The 22594-nt window shown below is 36.2% G+C and overlaps 1 protein-coding gene across 6 annotated transcripts in view; it reads right to left on the reverse strand.

Moving 5' to 3' along the window:
* The window catches only part of VPS13B (vacuolar protein sorting 13 homolog B), a 418623-nt gene that overhangs the window by 228096 nt on the left and 167933 nt on the right, over positions 1 to 22594 (reverse strand). For all 6 annotated transcript variants that reach the window (XM_048940337.1, XM_048940340.1, XM_048940338.1 and 3 more), the window contains one exon: positions 5116 to 5225. In XM_048940337.1, coding sequence (XP_048796294.1) covers positions 5116 to 5225 — 110 coding nt within the window. The remainder of the gene's footprint in view (positions 1 to 5115; positions 5226 to 22594) is intronic.

The raw sequence follows: 22594 nt of genomic DNA on the forward strand, positions 1-22594 counted from the left end.
GGATGAATAGACAGTGAGGCGGACTGAAAACTGAATGACCAGGACCAGAAATTGGTGCGTGGTGGCACAAAATCTAGTTGGAGACCAGTAACTACTGACATAACCCCAAGGTCAATACTGGGTCCAGTCCTATTCAATACCTTTGTTAATGTTTGGGATGATGGGTCAGAGTATAACCACAGCAAGCTTGGCAGGAGTGGATGATTCACCCAAGGGTCATACTGAGGTCCACAGAGGAACCTTGACAGGCTGGAGAAATGGGCTGACAGGAACCTCAGTAAGTTCAACAAGGAGAAGTGCAGAGTCCTGCACCTGGGGAGGAACAGCTACAGGCACCAGCCCATGCTGGGGACAGCCAGCTGGAAAGCAGATCTGAGGAAAAGGACTTGGGGTCCTGGTGGACACCAAGATTTATATTAGTGACCAATGTGATCCTGCCACTAATAAGCCTAATGATATTCTTGGCTGCATTTGGCAAAGCATCATCAGCAGGTCAAGAGAGGAGATTTTTCCACTCCACTAAGCATTGGTGATGCTGCACCTGGAGAACTGGCTCTAGTTCTGGGCTTCCCAGTACTAGAGAAATCTAGACACACCAGAGAGAGTCCAGAGGAGGGCAAGGTTTAAGGACGTGGAACATTAGTCCTGTGAGGAGGGGCTGAGAGAGCTGGCAGTGCTCAGCTGGAAGACAAGGGGATTCAAGGGAAATCTTAACATTGTAGATAAGTATCTGAAGGGAGATTTGAAGAGAATGAAGCCAGGCTCTTTTCATTGGTTCCCAGCATCACAACTCGCAGTGGGCACAAAGTGGAACACAGGAGCTTTCCTTTGAATGTAAGGACGTACTTCCACTTTTTCTTTTTTTTTAATTGGAAGGGTGAGGAAGAATTGGAATAGGCTCTGCATTACAACAGGATCTTTTTATCAAGTAAGATTTTGCACAGCTTCAAACAACTTGCACAACTTACTGTGTTGTTAAGACTTCACAGACTTCACACATTGGAATTTGCCTCAAGTTCAGTTAAAGGAGATGTTAATTCTATTCTTGATTAAAATAAACTTAAGAGGCATTGGCTTTGCTGTACCATCTTCTAAAGAAAACATGCTGCATGTTATACTAGGCAATGTACAAATAGAGAGCTGAATATATTTCTATAAACTGTTTAGGCAGATATTGCATTACTGACTTACAGAAAAAAATACAAAAATCTAAGCTTGCGACAAATATTGAGCACATCAAAAGCAGGGAACAACTGTTTTGGGCTTGTTTTTTTTTTTTTAACATACAAACATTTCATTTCTTTCAAATTGAGTCTTAAAAGAAGCATTATTATTTGAGAATAAAAATCCAGTTATGCTCCTCTGCATTGCATTATGTTAACCATTTTCAATATTCTCAATAAGATGTGATAATGGACAAGTCTGTAATACAGAAGAGAAGAAACTTAGTTTACACAAGGCTTTAACTGCAGTAAAGAAACACATGGTATTGTTCTTATACTACTAGTCACCATGGGAGAAATTCAAAAGCGTTTCATTCAAGCTCTAAGAGTCTCACAGATTTTTACACTGCAATGTTCTCATTGTTTTTGTTCCTAAAGAGGGACAATGGAAAACTTATAGATGCATTCGAAATTCAGAATGAATATATAAAAATAAGTTACATTTACATCCTTTTACCCTAGAGCATTGACCATATAGTCACAACAGTAACCACACGGATTACTATTCAAATGCGTAACAGCAGCCACATTTTGGCATGCATAGTCACTTTATAACAAAAAGGTAATACACTACAGTGCAATTCATTGAAAGCATCTGGCTCCAAATATTCCATTGTATCTCAAAAAATATGCAGCAGCTTTAAAAAAGACTAGTTCTTTTCCAAATTTTCTTTTTACCAACTAAGTTTTAAATAAATATAATAACGATCTATGCAAATTGCACACCGTATGGAGAACTAATTTATGTAGAAGTGATGTACATTTGTCCCGGTTTCAGCTGTGACACAGCTGATTTTATTCACAGTGTCTGGTATGATGCCATGTTTCGATCTTAAGAGAAAAGCAATGTTGACAACGCACCAATGTTTCAGCTGTTGCTGACCAGTGCTGTACAGAGCCAAGGCTGTTTCCATTTCTCAGCTTTTTGTACTGTTCTGCCAGCAAGAGGGCTGGGGGGAAGGGCACAAGGAGCTGGTAGGAGACAGAACCAGAACAGCTGATCTAAACTGGCCAAAAGGATGTTCCATACCATATGCGATGTTAAGAAAAACCTATAAAACTGCAGGGAGTGGGGGCTGCTGCTGCTTGGGCATCAGTCAGTGGGACATAAACAACTGCTTTGTGCAACACGTGTTTTAGTGTGTGTATATATGTAATTATTCTTGTTATTTCTCTCTTCCTTTTCGTTCTTACTAAATAGTTTTTATCTCAACCTACAAGTTCTTCCCCACCCCCTATCACATTGGAAGGCAGGGAACTGAGCAAAAGGCTGTGTGGTGTTTAGCTACTTACCAGGTTAAACCACACCATACATTAAATCAATTTCCAAATTCTAACTTCCTTATTTAAACACTAAATTCAGTTTTCTTGTGCTATATGATATGTATTGTTCCTAAATAAAGAAAATAAAGAATACTGGAGCAAGAAAATAGAACATATCCTCTAACAAGACGAAAAGAATCAGAGAACTTTATAGCTGTCTTAAGCAATGACTTAAAAAGGTATTACTTGTAGCTTAAATATATTAAGAATATTTTCACTAATTACAGAATTAGAGAAACACATCATTGTACAAATTAACTTTTCTTTTAGATAGCTTCTCTTCCCTTCTGGTGTTTACCCTTAGCCAGACTTTAAAGAATTTATTATTAATCACATTTTTTCAGACACCATCCAAGAGTGCATGAGGATATGTGACCTATTGTAATAAATATTACATAAACAAAACTAAAGAGTTCATTACCTATTTGTATAAAATAGACTGGGTAAAGGAGGGAGACAAAGCATAAAGAAATAAATCCTATAGCTAACTGAACAATATAATGGTCACAGCTGTCACACTGGTTCTTCAATTACTAACTTCTAGGTAAGCAAGGTGCAAACAAGTAGGTTGAGTAAGAATCTGTCAACAAATAAAATAAAAATAATAATAAATAAATAAAAATAAATAATAAATAATAAATAAAAAGGGGTAGTCCCCACTGGGCTGAGTTTTCCCCACACATCATTCTTTCATTGCTCTGTTGCAGCTGAATAAAAGCACAGTTAGGCCAATAACAATTACATTTCTTTGTGATTTTGTTACATTACTCTTCAAGAAAATATGGCATGGCTTTATGGAAAAATCATAGAAAATTTTTGACCTCTGTAAAATGTATTTACTGTTATACTTCTACCCTAACCTATATCAGCCTAAATAAGTTATGTAAGTTCTGATATTTCTAACTTTTCGTGTTTCCAGACAAAACTATATCAACAGTGTTAGGTTACATGCAGTGAGTTTTTCGGTGTGATGCAAAGCAAACACACTGCCAAACTGCCATTATAGACATCATAAACACTTTAAAACTTTCAGTCACACAAGGAACCTCTAAAATGATCTTTCCTTTTGCAACTGTATAAGCTTAACTGTTGGAACAGAAGAAGAACTTCATCGATCGATAAGATTTTGACAATAATGCTTGAAAGTATCATGCCTTTCGTTAAATGTTCAAAAATTATGATGACTATAGGGAGCATTTTTGTGATACAAATCAGATTACAGTAACGAAACCTGTTCCAAACTTTCCTTATATTGATAATATTTTAATACATGGAAAGATTCTTTTCAAATGAAATTTCTTCATGACTGCCACAGACATCATCTTTTCTTATTTACATATGCAGTCTGTTCTTATATTAGTGCTGGAACTAGTATCACGCTGACAGTTCTAATCATTTGACAGAGAAAGGCGATTGAAAGAGAACACATCAATTAACTGCAGGTTCTATAAATTAATGCTAATGAAGGACTTTTATATGAACATTTGGAATGATAAGCTCAATTAAATTTTGAAAAGACTAATAACAGTAATGCAAAAATACATGAATGGTTTAAAAAGTGCAACAGAAAACATCTCCCTGCTCCAGTTATGATGCGAGAATGAAGAAAAACTCAACACAGTTAAAGACAGTGTGAAGTATTATAACAATGATAAAATAATAAGCAATTCACACACTGAGCATTTTCAGTTGCTGTTGGTGCTGAATGAATTTAAGGGACTCGAATATTTGACAATTACTATGTTAACAAGGTCACTGACATACAAGAAACAGAAATGTTTGCAGTCCATGTTAATCCTCCCACTTCAAATCTTTTTAATGTGCTCAGTGTGTGTATATATGTATAAATACACACACACCACGAGATCAGTATGAAAGTTTCTTATATTGGTCACACAGTTGGCGACTTATAACCAAGACAGAACGCAGAACATTAAGCTACACAGTCCACTCAGTTGATCAGCTATAAGCAATTCAACACTTACAGTACACTGTTAATCTCCCAAACAACAGAAAAGAGAAAAACCAAAACCAAAAACATTCCATGCTCTTTCTGGATAAAAAGTCCATGGCTTGGAAGTTACAGCTGAGTTTATCTCAAAGAAAATGCTGTGCCCACAGCCTTACCTACCTGCATCTCCTCCAGGCACGTTGTATGCATATAAGTATCTAGACACTATTTACAGAATCTATTACAGCATTCACTTATATTAAGTTATGAACTGTATGGTTCATCTCCTACTAAACTGAGTTTTAATAAGAGAACTGATTTCTTAAAAACAATGTAACTATCTGATAACCCATTCTAAGTGACTAAAATGTGATTGATCCTAAAGAGAGACGTCAGAAAACATACCCTCTTTTAATTTAAAAATGTAAATAAAAACACTATGAAATGAAAACTTCCATATGCAAAATATGACATTTTAAATAAATCAAAATCAGACCAAAGCACTATGAGCAGCAAACTAAAACGACAAAAAAACGCATGGAACAAAAATGCCCTACTGGTATATATGCAACAGAAAGAACCTGCTCTCCTTATTCCTTCCCCTCCAAGAATACATACCTGTTGAATATGTCTACTAGCACGTTTCTGAGGCTGGTAGGTAAGCCAAGTATACAGCACTGGATCAACATTAATCGCTAATCCTTGTATGCTGGACAAAAGTACTGCACCTGTATGCATAGAAGACAAAATAGTTACTGTCCATTTATATTCATTTTTCTTGCACACAGATCTTTGATGCAGATTTTCATTTGGATTGTATTTAAATATATTTTTCTTACAATTCTTATTAACAGTAATAATTACCACCTAAATTTCATTATCCTATTGAAAATTAAAAACTTGCCAGCCCTGTCAGTCTTAGGACATACACACACATACACACAAAAGAGACACAGAGAACTGCATTTTGATTTTCCTTGTTGCATCTTTTTGCCAAGAGAAATGGTTGCTTTCACAGAATTGAGCATGTAACTGAATACACACACCTTTCCTCAGATTCTAAGCCAACAACAACATTATGCAAGTCAAACAAGTCAAATGATCCTTGACACAAAAGAACATACTGCAGGACTCCCTGCACCTCTAATAAAGAGAAGCCCGGTTTGGGCAGTGGATTCTTTTTCATTTCTTTTAACAAAGACAGCTTTCCACTCAAGACAAACATTTTCAATGTAGACGTGGTTCCAAGTACTCTTTAGCAAACTTTCTGAGTAAAATAAAAGGCAATTTTTTCAACTCCACTTGTGTTGTACTCTGTGCTTTTCTTAAATTTTATGATTTCTCTTATTTTGTTTAAATTACATTTTAGGAGTTGAAGGACTGCAAGACAAGGTTATTGTAACCTTATTTCCTAAGAGAAAATTCAAAGTTTTCATACATGTGAAGAAAAACCTATATGGGAAGCACAGACTCAAAATAGGAGAAAAGCTGTTCTCAGTATCTAGAAATTTTAACATACTTCAAAACCAGGTACTCTAAAACCCAATGTACGAGTCATTATTTCTTTTCTACCTGCATTAAACATCTGACCATGAATTTGGTGAGGCTACTTTTTAAGTAGTACACATCAATTGTTAGTCAATGTAGTTTTTTACAGCATGGAGTTGCAAGATTCAGAAGCAAATGGATTAACATAATATAAAGTTATTATATTGAAAAAGTAGTGCAAGCAGTAATAAGCAGCTGCCTTTTTGTGCAGATTTTTCATTTTACAATGAATAAATGAAATAAGGAAGTAAATAACAAAATACATTCAAGAAAGAAATTCCGGTTACTGGGAGGTCCAATATAAAATTCTAGACAATTACAGTAGTTTTGTAATTCAAAGAATCATGAGTTATTTCCTAAAGAAATACCTAGCAACATATTTGCTCTGTAGTATACAAATGCTGCAATCGGAATTTAATAATAAATTTAAATTAATTCAAAATCACAAAATTCAATATACTTCACCAAAAAAATAAGCAATCACATGCCTGAAAAGACATAATACATCACAAAACTGTGAAAATAAAACTAAAGAAGTTCTACTCTTATTATATATAACAATTTTAAAACCTGTTGAATTCCAAGTAGCAGAAATACCATCAGAACAGGGCTATGCAAGTAAAGGCTGATGAATACAATGGGAAAAAGGCAGTCAAGAAATACACAAAGATAAATCATCAGCTCAGCACAGGCTGGAGTTGGAACACACACTGTGAGGAACTCCTATACATAGACTTGTCTTTGTGATCTGATGGTTTTAAATGTCAGTAATAAACCTTAGAAATAAATCTGCAACTTAAGGCAAAGCTGATGTGGAGCATACAGTAAAAGGGTAATGTGCAAGTAAGTAAGAACAGCGGTGAGTGCGTCTTGCAGCAGGATCTGGAGGAAACTAACAAATGGAAGCAGAAGGTAACGGAAGATTGACAAAGTAGACACTACAATCGTTTGCTGCTATAATATATCTGGATTTCAGAAAGAGAATTCTGCATCTTTAAGAGATAATGCCCCTTGTCAGCAATGCTTAATTGAAAGGTTTAATGCATAGGTGGTATGACAAGTGGGAGTCAGAGACCTCCCAAAGAGAGGGGAATAAAATCGGCCTACAGGCAAAATCAACAAATAACTCACATTTACAACAGACCTTGAAAAGAAAAAAATTGTTACTGTAGCACATGCTGCTAGTTACGCTGTTTAGTTTTGTGTTTACTGCAAAAAAATCAGCTAAAAGATGTTCAAAACAATTAAGCTGTGCTTTGAACTGAAACTACCTTAAAACTTCAATGAAATCACTGTCACAACCCAATAAAACTTTAAAGTAAGGTAGAGCAGAGAGCAAAATAGTTTATTTTTCCAGTTGTCTCTTACATTGATAGCTTGTGTCTGAGCAGGAAAAAAAAAACAAAACCAAAACAGTCTAACATACAAGTAGTCAGATAAGCAATTGCACTACCTGACTTTCAGTTGGAACGCCAGGTAATTTTGGCCTCCTACCCACTTCCATCACTTTGAATTACTGAAATTTACTGCTCTATTTGCAACTCAGCTGCTATATTCGCTGGGCAACATTATCACCTATGTAAAGCTGGTTTTTGTGTAACAGCTCTCCTCAAAATAACTAAATAATCAAAGAAAATGCTCTCAGATGCATTGTTTGTCCTTTGCCATCCCAAAACACTTAAACTTGAGCACTCATGCTAAGAAATAAGAAGTACCTTGGCTTTCAAGACAGACCTCTGTGGGAGAGCCAAGCCATAAGCTGGCAGCAGGCCCCTTATGTGCTTAAGAAAAAAAATAAATTTGTTATTTCTCTCTGTCAAGATGCAACACTCGATTTTCCTGGATTTCATTAAGACTGCGGTGAACTTTCTTTTCTTCCCTCCCCCTTTTCTCTCTTAATTAAATTTACATTTCAGGATTAAAAAAAAAGCAGACCTTAGATCCATACTGTACTGGGTTTCATTTTCAGATCCCAGCTCCTGCCTGCGTTTCTTACATCTGTCCAGAAAATGATTTAAAAATAAGATCGAACCCAACACCACGCAATCTTTGAAAATTTGAGAAGAACTTCCTCAAAGCTGTGGCAATTACATGCAAAGTGCAGTTAGGCAAATAATTTCTTTCCTCCCCAGCGTTCGGCTGTCTCTGGAGGCACAAAGCAGGGAGCAGCAAGCCGGAGCAGGAGGTGGCTCAGTGCAGCTGCACTCTTGCCCTGCAGTCAGCCTTACTGATGAGCTTCCCTAAAGGACAACAGCTGTGGTGGGAGCACTCAGTCCCCTGAAGGCCTGGGGGCCAAGGAGGTTAATGCAGGGCCTGCTGCTGCCTGGCGGGCTCTGCCACCAGCTCTTCCTGCCTTACATCAAAGAAGAGAGGGGCAGTTGGTCGGGGTTCTAAGCTCTCTTCTTCACGAGGAGAAACTGAAGCATATAGGAAGTGGGATACAGAGTGTGGCACACTTCTTGTGAAGCATGTGGGGCAGAGGAGGACAGCTGGAGGATGTGGCTGTGTAGTCAAGGAGCAGAGTTGCTGGTGCTGAGGGGAGCTCAGCATCAATGGAAGAATGGAAAAGGGCTGTAAAGATCACAGAGCCAGAAGAGAAAAATGACTGCAGTGGGATGGTGCTTTGGGATTAAAAAGGAGGTGGCAATGCCTGGAGAAAATAGCTGCTTGTTCTGTGGTCTAGAACCTCAAGAAAGAGTAAACCTTGCATTACTGAGTCACTCCCACCATTCTGGTGAAAAAAAAATTTACTAGGAATAGTAAAGGACCACCCTGGCAAAATTCTTTGTAAATTCCACTCTGTGTATGCAGTGTCCAAACATATCTATACACCATGCAGAGTAAAAACTTCCAGTAAAACATTTCAGGTATTCCCCTACAAAATGAACCTAAAATCTTAGCAGGAAACTAAAGTTTAAGTTAATGCACAATTTATATTGGGGAGGGATCACAAATATGAACAAAGGGAATGATCTACAATAAAAACTAATTCTGACAAGTTTTGTTTATTTTTGGTAACTAAGTAACTGAAGAAAACATTACACCATCTTGCTATATAAACTACACCATGAATTACTCTATCATTGAGCTCGTCACTCCTGTGTCTCAGGACATATGAACGATAAGCAGGTAGTGATACAGGTTAAATTAGCAGAATAACGTAATAAATAATCTCTTCCAGTTATGTATGTTTCAAATATAAGTGCTTTCAAGGGCATTTTCACTAAAGCATACTGTAAAAATAGTTATGTATCACAAAGAAATGAAGATTTTTGATGGTTTTTGTTTGTTAATAAAACTATATAGGTAATTAGTTCTTTCTGCTCGTTGAAGCAGAACAGATGAACAGTAAATCACTAAATGTAGAAATATCTTTTTAATTTTAGCCTAGAAGTCAACTAAGGCAAAAAGAGCACACTTCACTACTATGCTCGCTGCCAGAACGGCTCACTTATCCACATTCCAAACAGGCTTTACCAATTAGCTATCCCATGGCACCACAGTCATTTTCAGTTACATGCCAAGCTGAAGAATGAGAGCTGAAGAGGGAGTTAGAAATTGCAGTTACACAGCATAAAAAAGTAACTTGCAAACTCTGTCAGCTTTGTAGTATCTATGACCAACCAATGTAATTGTCTTGCAAAAGCCAATCTAATATTAGGTAAGAGATGGAGAAATGCATTTCATTTTTACTAGCTGATTCAGACAAAGAAAACATACATCAAACTTCATTATTTTGAAAAATATTTTTACATCAGACTAGCTACAGAAACTTGACAAATTTTGTCTATCTGATAAGATACACACCCATGTGGGTCTGTGTTCAAGGCTGACTTGAGTGATTATATATTGCCTTTTATTAAAATGTAATCCAAATTTTATTTCAGAGAAAAAGATCTCCTAGTCAACTTTACTTTCACAGAGTTTCATGGTCACTAAATACTTAAAATAACCTGAGGATCATTTAATTTAGTTGCCTAGACCAATATTTGAATATTTCATTAAAAAAGCAGTATTAGTACTTTCCCATGAACAAAGCACTTTGTTCTGTAATGTCAAATAGTTTCTTCACAGAACTGTTATACTCTGTTCAATCGTGTACATACCACAATATATTAATACTACGTATTTTTAAATATTAAATAATAGCTTTTTGATCTTGGGAAACATTTAATGAGATCATACTTCTACCACCACCTTGTAACTCTCCTACTATGGTTTATAGTTGAAAAGCTCTACGTGCTGAAAGAAGTCAGCATCATTACTTCTGCTTAAAAAACAGAGAAAGTAAAGCATAGAGGTGAAGTTACTAATACACTGCAGAGCAGCAGGACACTGGGATAGAATTCAGATGTTAAAGTTGTGTGCCACAGCTAAGTATTTACTGAAACTAGTAAGAAAAATAGAAAAATAAATGAGATGGGGTTTTGACCTTGTTAAAAATAGGTCTAAATCACACTGGCCTAATTTCAGCTGACTGTTCTGATTAGACATTGTAAGGGTTAAAGAAATTAAGTATCCTATCTTTCTCAGAAAGCACCCAAATACCCACAAATTCTGAATTATGCAATTAAAACAGATGGAATTATAACCAAAACATGGCGTAATGAGGCAAAACAGAGAACTGCTCAGTGCATGGGTTAACATGAAGCTCTGTATGTCAAGCATCACTCTTCTGAAGAACAAGCAGCCACATTTCTGTAAATCAATCTGGAATGACACATACCAAGTCAAACTATGGAGAACCTCCCTTAGGTATTTCATACAATTTGCCCTTTGATGTTAAGAATAGAAATGAATCCATTTAGTATTTTGCCTTTCTTTTTTCAAAAAAATTACTACGATGTGCTGAGATGCAAGTTTTCACAAAAATGCTGTATGATGTGCATTTAGCGTGGTCACTGTATGTTTTTGAAGAGCATCTTGAAAGGCTGCTTGTTTTCCAGAATTCACTGGAGCAAGACTTTAATTTCCTTCAGAGAATATGATGATGTGGGTTAAGGGATGCAGCTTAACAGGCAATAACGAGCCGGAAAAACGGGAAACGTGTAGGCAGCTATAGCATACGGAAACGTCAGCTTTATTTGAGTGATTACTGAATTGCCTCCATTCACTTAAAAATATATTGTGAGTGAGTGAATAAAATGGCAGCAACAGCATTAAAGCAATTCCTTTTTGTCACTCTTACAAAAAGGGGGAGAAATATGATGATCCTACTTGTATTTCCTACAGAAATAAGTGTTTAATCCAAGGCTTCTAACGTAATTATGCTACCTGTTACGGACAGGAGAAGAATTTCAATAGTTAAATAATTTCAGATTGGATAAATTATTTAAGAGAAGAGAAACAGTGATAAGAAAGCATTGTAATTTTCTCTCCAGAAGAAGGCAGAGTCCTGCAGGGATCTGCACGGCCCAAGACACTGCAGGAGACAAAGGTGGTGGAACAGATCTGAGTGGCCCACAGCAATCAGCAGCAGGGCTCGCTGCAGAACCGATGAAGCCATCTGACCTGATTCTACACAGGTAAAATATTTTTCCTACTCATATCACTGTAATATAACTTTACATGTAAAGTGATGACTGAGCTGATTGTTCTGACACAGAAAACAAAATCTCTATTATTAAAATAGATCTAGAAAAGTGTTAGCTCAATGTGCAGCAGTAGGGAATGAACAGGCAATAAAACAGAATATCATCTATACCACTGTATAAATCCATTGTGTACACAGATATTAAAAACACTGCATGCAGCTCTGGTCAGTTGAAAGGTCACTAGGCCAGTTTTAAGCATTCAAACCTGGAAACTTCTGTTTCACAATACCATTCATTCAGTATTTACACTCCCTAACTCACACTATGCTCCATGCCAAAAGCATTATGCATCGTCCAAATCCCAGCGCAGAGAGCACAGAAATAAAAATGCATACACACGTCTTGAACTTCACTTACTGGTTAAGTAATTTTCTTTTCTTCATTTTTAAATGATTGCCTATTTACTATAAAGCAAATGGGTTTTGAGCTACTCTAGGTCCAAGCCACCTGGATGTGGACCTCAGAGCCTTAGGCAAACTACAACTGCAAAAGCTCTTTTCCAAATGCAGTAATATTTACAGATTTTTATGGTTGCATTGTTCTTGGAAAGTATGAATACAAATCTATAAGTAAAACTAGTAGCTACACTTCACATGGTGTCTGGATGTTATTTAATGAAGACACCGAAGCCTCCAAATATGTAGAAGCTGTTGCCTTAACAATCCTGCAGCAGTTAGATTAAGGAAAAAAAAAAAAAAGACAGAAAATACCCAGTCCAAATTCTATACAGAAACTGTTGCACAGTTCAAGCTGCAGCTGAAGGGACAAAGGGCCATAGAGAAAGCATATGGCAGTGGACAAAGACTTCTCGCAAGTGAGCAAGGAAAATAATATTTTGACAGAGTGACTGCTGAGTAAAATACTGGGAGCTGCCTACGCAAGAATTTCATCCAAAAAAATTCTATCTACACGAGTGATCTCAACCCTTTTTGAGGAAATGATGGCTATCAAGTAAACTTCTTGGAATGGGAAGGCTCAAACAGGCAATTTTATTATATTTTCTTCCTCGTGGAATGACAGGACTGCAAGAACCGTGAGAACTGACTAGCTCTGCATCAGCCATTTAATGGACTGATACTGAAGATACAGAATCCTGACAGAAAAAGGACTCATCTTCGAGGTCTAAAAGGCATCCTGAATGCTCCAGGCGGAAGCTTGAACAACAACAAGTTGAGGACTGTAGCTGACTTGAATAAACAATCTCTTCTGTGATCTTTACTGCTGTTAACAAGGTTGTTCTCAACATACTTTCAACCTTGTTGATCTATTGTTGATGAGCTACTGCAAGGCTGATTGAACCTCCACATGAAGAGTTTACAAAGAATCAAGAAAATACTGGAGAAGCTGGCAGCAGAAGTCCCAAAAAGCTCTTAAATCTAGAACTGTTTCCAAACCTGCAGAACACCAGTAAAGTGAGAGATACGTAAGGAGAACATCAGACAAGAAGTCCAAATTTAACTTCTTCTTTATGTCCTAACAAAGAGATCTACACAGTGTGATGGGACATTACTATTACATATACTGGGACATGGTTTAGTGATGGGACTCAGTTGGTCTCTGTGACCTTAAAGGTATTTTCCAACTGAAATGACATTGTGATTCTATGATATTCCAGTCCAAAAACTAAGCCAGGAAGATGAAGTTAGATATATCAATATTTAATTTCACTTAGAAAATTAGAAAATGGCCAAGGTTTGCTCCAAGACTCTGAGATCATGGGAAACAGAAGACTGTTGCTGGAACACTTGATTCCACATATGTCTCAGCAGGGTAGAGAGGACCACGTGTCAACATCTCTCTTAATGAAGACAGTATCAGTCACAAGCCAAACATGTTATTTCTAAGCATTCTGTTAGCTCACTCAATAAGCTTTCTCAACTTTTCTATTAAAAAAAACTATCAAGACTAAAGCCCCTACTATCTGAAAATGTATGTAAGCACACTGATAACAGGATTGCTTTCTCCCTTTCCTTATGACTGGTTTTGGAAGAATGCTACCATACCATTCATTTCACAAAACTCTACAAGAAGATCAAGAACTACCGATATAGTTAAAATGAACAATGCTCATCATATTTCTAAATGATTTCAACACATTCTTTACTCCATTACTTCTCTACTATGGGTCCCAAAATGACACTAGCAAATATTTTGAAAACTGCTTGGAAGTTTCTTAAATACATTTCAGTTTCTGTATTTACAAACACCTCAGTATCATCTGCCAAAATGATCTTTTGCAATTTCTTGCAGCAGTACTCCTCTGTGAATTGCAACAGGATTCTTCCCTTATGGCAACAGGGCATCAAGGGAACTATTTCATTCCTTTTTCGGCAGTTGAACATTTGTAGCACTGTGACCATGGATACCAATTGGTCTTGCATTTGAAGTTGTAAAACTGAAATCTTTTTAGCAGTAGATGTTTCACGTACCTTTTCTTAAAAGTAATCTGAATAACGTACAGCTGTGATTACTTTTTCCTTTACAAATTACAGCTCCTCAGAAGCAATAGAAAACGCACAGAAGAGTTTGTACACTTGCTTAGGTGCTCAGTTGAATTAATAAACTCTAAAACTCTAAGCTTCATAAATAAGAAAATAAATTTACGAAGGCATATGATCTTTGCAGTAGGAATTGCATAGAAGTTTATGCTTTTCTATAAAAGATGTGCAAGTAGAGAAAGAACAGAAAACTACAGATATACTTAACAGAAAATTCTACTTAATTCACATATTCTTTTATGTTACTCAAGATGCTTTCATGGTCTGCACCGATTCAAGATTGCAAGAAGTACTGTATAAATGTAGTGCCAAACAATGAGCCAGAATAAAAATAGCCACAGTGCATTACAGTATATCACAGTTGTGACACCACAAGGTAGGTAAAATGACACGAGTAGCTCAACCACAAACTTTTTTTCTTCTCTGCAACGTGGATTTGATACACAAAGGGTTTAAAACATATGCTTTCTCTTTTTTTAAAAAAAAACTTTGAAAAATATTAACTTTTTAGTGTTTGCTTATTGAATAAGGAAAAAAACATCAGATTTTACACCTTCAGATACTACAAATATAAAATGGGCAGGTTTTCTAATGCACAGACAATCCTGATCATTTTGGTAGCTGATGTTTGCTTAGGCAATAATTTCAAAAGGGGCTTGTATTTGTGAGTGCCAGTACATGCATGCTTTATTAAAAAAATCTTTTAATTGAATTTGTGGTCAGTTTGCTTACAAGAGGAACATTGCATTTTAGACGTAAACTTCATTTGAATTAATTTGATGTTATAATTAACTGCAAACTTTGAATGAAATTCTACAAGTCCACCAAAGATAATTGGATTTTGAGATTTTCATTATCATTCTGACAGATATTCATATGTAACATAGAACTAAAAAGCCTTTCTTAACTTATTATGAAATGTGCAAGTAAGATAGGAAGGAGAACCAAAAAACAAAGGTAGCAGTCCTCTAAATTCCACTTACACTGGTTGTACCAAGACACAAACAGGCATGGAATTCAAGTGAGATTTCAAATGCGGAAGCATCTCTGCTCACAGCCACAAGAGGTGAACCAGCTTCAGAAAGCTGAGAAGGTGCTGTAGTGTCAAGAGATTCCAGGAAGAAGAATGAAAATTATCCAGCGTATATCCAGCATATTTCTAATTGAAAAATGTCTGTACTGCACAAACAGAGAAAAAAAGTCCTGTTGCAGTACACTGTGAAATGGTCTAGGCATCTAATATTCTAATTTACACATCAGCACATCGAATGCACAGACTGTAATCTGGATTCCTTGTCTGCAGCTTTGTGTTTTACTGCCATTTCATCTGGGATGCTAGTAAACTCAGAGTCAATATCTGTCTTTGTATATTCTTTTTATAAATAAACATTAAACCTATAAACAAACAATTACTGCATTCGTCATGGACAGATTCAGTTGTATAAAGTTGCATCTTTACTGGTATGAGTCTCATCCCCTTCAGGAATAGCTTCATATGCACTAGTTACAAAGAATAATTGATCTGACCTGTTCCCTAATTACTTGGTAGCTTTCTAAACCAGCACTTAAAATGCTAGAAACGAGCAGTAAACCAACTCTGTAGGCAATGGTGATGGTCTCACAGTTTAGATGAAACAGTAAGCTTAGATAAGCAAGGGAAAGCCAATCACAACTCTTTTACTGAGGTGGAGCAATTAACAATTAAACTGCCTGAAAAAGATCCAAAACAAAGCACCAACTTAAAGAATACTGGGGGAGACTGCTGATCATGTTGCCTTCATTACTGATGGCAATTATGAATATTTAAAAATACTTGTTAAGTGGGATAATCTTTAAAAGTTCCCAGATAAATTTAAAAAAAATCTGGAATAATTGAAATAATTTTCATTAATGTTATCAATGTTATTCTGATCATCAAACAATGGACAGATAGCACAGCATTATATAATAAATAATAAAGTTCTATTAAGAAAAAAAAAAAAAAACCAACAATAAAAGACAGACTTCTATAAACATAAATCTATATATATCTATATATATATATAGATATCTATAGATATATCTATATATCTATATATATAGATATCTATATATATCTATAAATCTATAAACATACCCAGATTGCAAAATTAATTTACTGTAAAAGTTGTTTCATTCTTATGCCTGAAATACAAAGCTGTGGGCTTCTAATGCTGTAGGCAGAAAATTGTTATCATTTTCAGGTCAGAAATGTGGAAGTTCGTGTTTTTCAATTAAGGTTAGCTGTTAAACTGAAGGGTTCATATGATTCAAACAAGCCAGACATGATGCATCCAAAAATCTGAAATACTCCAAACAGAAAATCCCTTTTCTTTTAGACAGATGCATGTGCCCTTGAATGGCATTGAGACTGATGATCACTGTCTCCTCACTCATAGTAATCCATCCAGGAGGACATCAGGGGCAACTTACAAAACTTCATAACTAATATAGTATAAAATAACAGTTCTAAGTTCCAGGAAATCTTCAGTATAACGCTAAGCTTTAATATATATTAAAGTGCAATTATAGTAGTATGTAATCACACACTTTTTCGTACACGGGTTGTTGATCTTCTGGGGTTGGCTTTCTTTGTGGTTTGCTTTTTTAACTTCTTCCATTGCTGCTAAATACTTTTAAGGCAAGGTAAAAATGCATCTACTTTGTTTATTAAATTCAAAATATTGCTTAGATCAGTCCGTATTCTAAATCACTTCCTAGCTAGAATGACAGGAGGAATTTTACTTTCATCTTTGAGCTTGAGAGACTGTTTCTTTTCATTAAAAATATCAACAATATAATCCAGAGAGCTATTATTTACACTGACAAAAGAGCACAAGAACTTCTCCAGTTTGGGGGACTGCAAAATCACAGGTAAGTTCAACCATTAAACTCCATCTCTGAACTCGTAACGCGGTAAGCTACATTTGGACCACATTGGGAGCGCTTAAATACACTGCATTGAAAAACTGATTTTTAAGTGAAACCAGCTTTCACGTTTTTACAGTGTCTTCTGAGACAAATGTTACAAATAAACAGAAACGTGTAACCTTTAGTATTATTTTGGCATTAAGCTGAACACTGCAGCCTTATGATTTTACAAACCTCATTAAGTTTTTTAGCAGAGAAGTGTTAAGTAAATTGTATAAAACATCTGCAAGAGCTCTATTAGAACACTGAGTTTATTTACAAAGCAAACATTCCTGCAGATGGCTAACAATATATCACGATGTCTGCAGAATACTAACTTTTCTGGGCAGATCTTTTGGGGATGTGCTCCACAAGAGCGCTATGTGTTCTTGCGTCATATTTTACAGATCAGCAAAAAACTGTACGTGCTACAAACCACTTGGATGAGGTTCGCTTGCACTGTTAGTGCTCACTTCAGGCCGCTAAAATTACAGCAATGAAAAGAAAAGGAAACGCAATCATGTAAAATTACTATGAAAATCTGAGTGGAATGTAAGCACTAAAATGTCTAAAGGAATGTTTATTTCCAACCATCCTTTTGATACTCAACGGAATTTAAAGTTTTCTGCCTGACAACCCATGTTGTGGGTCCTACGATGTAACCATAGCACTGACTAAACAATTTGTTTGTTTTCTAATCCAGATACCTCAGCGCTGTATTTTATATGCTGGGACTGGAAAACTTCCAGTTTTGAAACCAAGAGGTGAACAGAGCAGTAAGGATGCTGTGTAATTTTTGTACCCATATGAGGAAAAAGCTGGAAGATTTTTCCTCATCTTCCTTTTCTTGATATTAAGGACAAGGATTCTGACTAGATGCTTCTTGCTCAGCTTGTTAACCTCATAGCCTTTATTATGGCTACAACACTGTGCATAGAAAACATATCTGGAATACAATGCAGATGTTTATGAAGCTGTTTTTAGCTTTATGTTTTACGATACTAAGGAGATATTTGGCTTATGTGTGTGGTTTCTTTTTTTGTTTTTCTTTGATTGATTTGTTTTTTTATTGATAAGAACATTTAAAAGCTGCTTAAAAAGTGATGGCTGTAAGACACTTTCAAGCATACAGTTGTCATTCTAACAAAACTCCATCTAGGACCACAGACTGTCATCTTAAAGTTTCACTGAATCACAAATTTAAGATAAAACTGGTTCATATGTATTGTTAGCAAAAGCATTGTACAGGCTGTGCTTCAGGTTCCCTCTCCTTATCACATCGTGAAATTATACATGGAATAAGTTTCATCTGCTCTGTTACTATACTTCCGTAGCTGATTCCTCCTTTTATGCAAATTTATTCCAAGTCCAAAGTGTATTAAAATCGTATATTTCCTGTTCAAATATCCATCTGTGTTCAGATATCACTGCACAAGAGTGACAAATTAGACATTAAACAATATTCAATTGAAAAATACGACACTTCATAATAACTGTTTACTTAGCTGTTTTCAGTCCGAGACAAAAGCAGATGAATAGTGAATGTGACGGCCTTAGAAATTAATTTCACATTCTTATTTTACAGATTCATGTAAAGAAAAGATTGTGTTCACTTTAAATCTAGATAATTTGCCAGAAAATAATTCATGAATTTGATAGCTAGGAGTATCTAAGTTGTTTTTGCACATTAACTGATTTGAGTACCTCCTAATTTATGGAAAATAACTTCCCATCAAATCAAAGTGGTTGTGTCTGTGGTGTGCTTTGGTGAACGAAACAGTGCAGCTAACAAGAGCAGTCTGCTATTGCTACAGTCACATGAACATTATTTATTAGAATCTGCTGTAAATCCTTGCACCCTTATTATAAAGAAAAATTCTGACTTTTTTTTTTAATAAAAATAATAATGTACACAAAGCAAGAAACTCTCGGCAGAAGACCTGACAGAACCCTAAATATTCAATTATTTGCAAACTTCCCCAGCATAATTCTATGTTGGATTTTAATAAAACCCCCAGCCGCTATGAAAAAGATATTTCATATTTGTAATAATTTTAATAATGACTAGAAAAAATGCTATGATATCTGTACTCCAATCACAGTAGCACCGTAAAAATGAGGAGAAAGTATGAAAGAATATTTAAACGTAAGTGAAACGCAGTGGTGGCCAATACGATCAGCAAATGTATCCAACAACAAAAGATACTTCAAAAATATGAAGTAAACCTTGCTTCAACTTTGACTTTGACACGTGTATTAGTTTTTATAGCATTTTCATACATTCAGGTCACATGCTTTTTAAATAAATCGCAATAATTCTACTATCAATAGCATGGTATCACGATAAACATCACTTGTCTTAAAGTACAGATTTTCTGCAAGACCATTACTAGCGAATAGTAATTGTGCTTAAAAACAAAGCAAGAAAAAAAAAAAGGGGATTCTTGGGCATGAAAAATGCACGTGTTTAATATCAAAGAACCTACTGCATACTTCTTCATTAGACATGACTTTTTTCACTAAAGTGGAATAAAGCAAATTAATGAACAGATAATCTGTGGATATAAACTGAATTTTTGTTGTTGTGCTCATATCTTCTATTCACCAGCTGTAAGGTCAAGTGAAGTAGTTAAGGACATTGAAAATACATGAGGCTTTAAAAATCGTAACTGATGCAAAACATTTGCATCAGTTGTGAAGGCAGTTGTGAAGTTGCACGAAGGCTTGTGAAGGGCTTGGAGAATATGCCCTATAAGGAGCAACTGAAGGAACTGGGGCTGTTCAGTCTGGGGAAAAAGAGGCTGAGGGGAGACTTTGTTGCTCCCTTCCAAAACCTGAAAGGTGCTTACAGAGAGAGCGGGGTTGGTCTCTTCTCACTGGTGACAGGGCAAGCAGAAATGGCCTCAAGTTGTGCCAGGGTAAGTTTTGGTTGGATATCAGGAAAAATTTCTGTACAGAAAGGGTTGTTAAGCACTGGAATAGGCTCCCAAGGAAGGTGGTTGAGTCACCATCCCTGGATGCGTTTAAAAACTTTTTGGTGCTCAGGGACATGATTTAGTGGTGCGTTGTTACAGTTAGGGTAGTATGGTCAGGTTGTGGCTGGACTTGATGATCTTTAAGGTCTTTTCCAACCTGAGCAATTCTATGATTCTATGATTTTATAACAGATTTTGGACCATAAAGAGAATATGATGGGGGTAATCTAAGCAATATCTATAATTAAAATAAACCTTTCACTAATTAAAAAAATTACAAATTCAGTCTTAAAAAAAGTAACTTATTCTAACTACAAGCTTCATGGTGCTCACTCTTGAGCATGGTGTAAGTCAAATAATAAGCTCAAATGCAATATAAACCATTATTACATAAACGTTTATTTTCCTGCAACTACTGCCATAATCAAAGGCAACCTATGGGTCTGAATATATTTTAAGTGTTTCCTATTAGTATAAAATGTTTATAATTCTTCTTGAAGCTGAAGACTTAAGTAAACAGGTCTTCTGCAAAGAATTTTTCTCATTATTCTTTTTCTATGAAGTGAATGTAAACTGTACAATAGTACATAGGGAATGCAATTTTCACACTGTCCAATGGAAGCACTGGGTTGCATATCATTGCATATGCGCACAAGTGCATATCTGCATTTATTAAGAGGAAATCGTGGATCTTTAATGTCAGCCCATGAATCACGCTGCAGATGCCTGAGTCAGGCTTTCACAGAAAGATGGAGTGGTTGAACAGGGGAAGAAATGCAACTCCTACCATCCTCTTTCCAGATCTCTTATTGGATCAAGAACAACAACAAAAAAAAGCATTACCAGAGAATAAGTTCTGAAAAAAAATAGAACTACTTAGTCATTGACTATCTCCTAGTCATAGATTAAAAATATGGCTCCCTAAAAAGACCCAGCAGTGCCCTCTGGTGACCCAGGCCAAATTTAGCGGTTTTTATGGGATGGAAAATGGACCAATACCCCTATGAAATATCCAGATCAAGAAGGATGCTGTTACCTTCACCAGGAAACATTCACGGCACATCTAATTTACATACATTCGTACAAGCCTGTGTCATTTCTACTACAAAATTTAATTGTCTGAAAAGAATCACACAATCACAGAATGGCCAGGGTTGGAAGGGACCTCAACGATCATGAATCTCCAACTACCCTGCCACATGCAAGGCCACCAACCTCCACGTTTAATGCTAGACCAGGCTGCCCAGGGCCCCATCCAACCTGGCCTTGAACACCTCCAGGGACGGGGCATCCACAACCTCTCTGGGCATCCTGTTCCAGCACCTCACCACTCTCTAGGTAAAGAATTTCCCCCTGATGTCCGACCTAAATCTCCCCTTCCTCAACTTAAAACCATTTCCCCTCGTTTTACACGTATCAACCTTTTCAAAGAGTTGATTCCCCTCCCCTCTGTAGGCTCCCTTTAGGCACTGAAAGGCTGCCATGAGGTCACCCCGCAGCCTTCTTTTCTCCAGGAAGAAGGAAAGAAAAATCACACCTACATTTGATGGCACATTCATTCCTTCTACTGCAAGTGGTCAAACATCTAGCAACACTGAAGACTGCCATGGCAGGTTTAGCAGTTTTAGAAGATGGAACAAGAAAAGAAGCATTTGTTTTCTTATTTGCTTGGGGATTTTTGCTATTGTTTGTTTTTGAATGTAAGAGATTCTGTTCAGGAATTTTGCTTTGTAGTAAAGCTCTTGTGAGAGTTTTATGTCTTATTCCTTCCTTCCTGCAAGAACATGGAAGGTTAATGAGATAAAAATCAAAGGAATGCAGCAAAACGGCGTTATCTTTTGGTCCTTCGACATTTTGCTGGGAAAATCTTACTGGTCTCAATGAAAATCCAGTAATCAAAGTTAACTCTATGACAAGATCTACCAGGCTGGATTCCCAAAAGAAAAGCGTGGAACAATTTAAATGATATAAGTAATCCAGGTTCTTAACATAAACATCATTAGTCATGTTTTGTACCTTAGTATCTTCAACTACAGTGACTTACATGTAGAGCTCTAATCTTCTGTCTGTTCTGAGAATCATCAGACAACTTCTTTCCACCTGTCATCTTCTTCTGTAATTATCACGTTCCATTGCTCTCAACATACCAAATATCTTTACTCTCATCCATCTCTTTCCTCATATTTTCAAATGTAGCCGCTCAGTTACATTAGCATTTTCAATTTCTATCCATCAGCTTATCCCTTACTGAAACACAGTGATATTGCCTGACATCTTCTCTTTTTGTTTTGTTTCTTTGCTGAATGTTCTGAATTTGAAGTATATTATTTAGTTCTACAGTGTGACAAATAATATACTGCAATCTGATGTGAAATTGAGTTTTGGTAACTAAAGTTTTATGGCAATCGTTACAAATAGGTCTCATAGAAAATCTCATCTGCAAGGCTTCTACTACACCTGTATTCTTTGTACTGGAAGTTAAAATAATCAAAAAGGTTGGTTTGCTGCCTTGCATAAAACTGAGATTGTAAGCTAAAACTGAAAACAATCTCTC

The sequence above is a fragment of the Lagopus muta genome, chromosome 3 (assembly GCF_023343835.1).
Source record: "Lagopus muta isolate bLagMut1 chromosome 3, bLagMut1 primary, whole genome shotgun sequence".
Lineage (NCBI taxonomy): Eukaryota > Metazoa > Chordata > Aves > Galliformes > Phasianidae > Lagopus > Lagopus muta.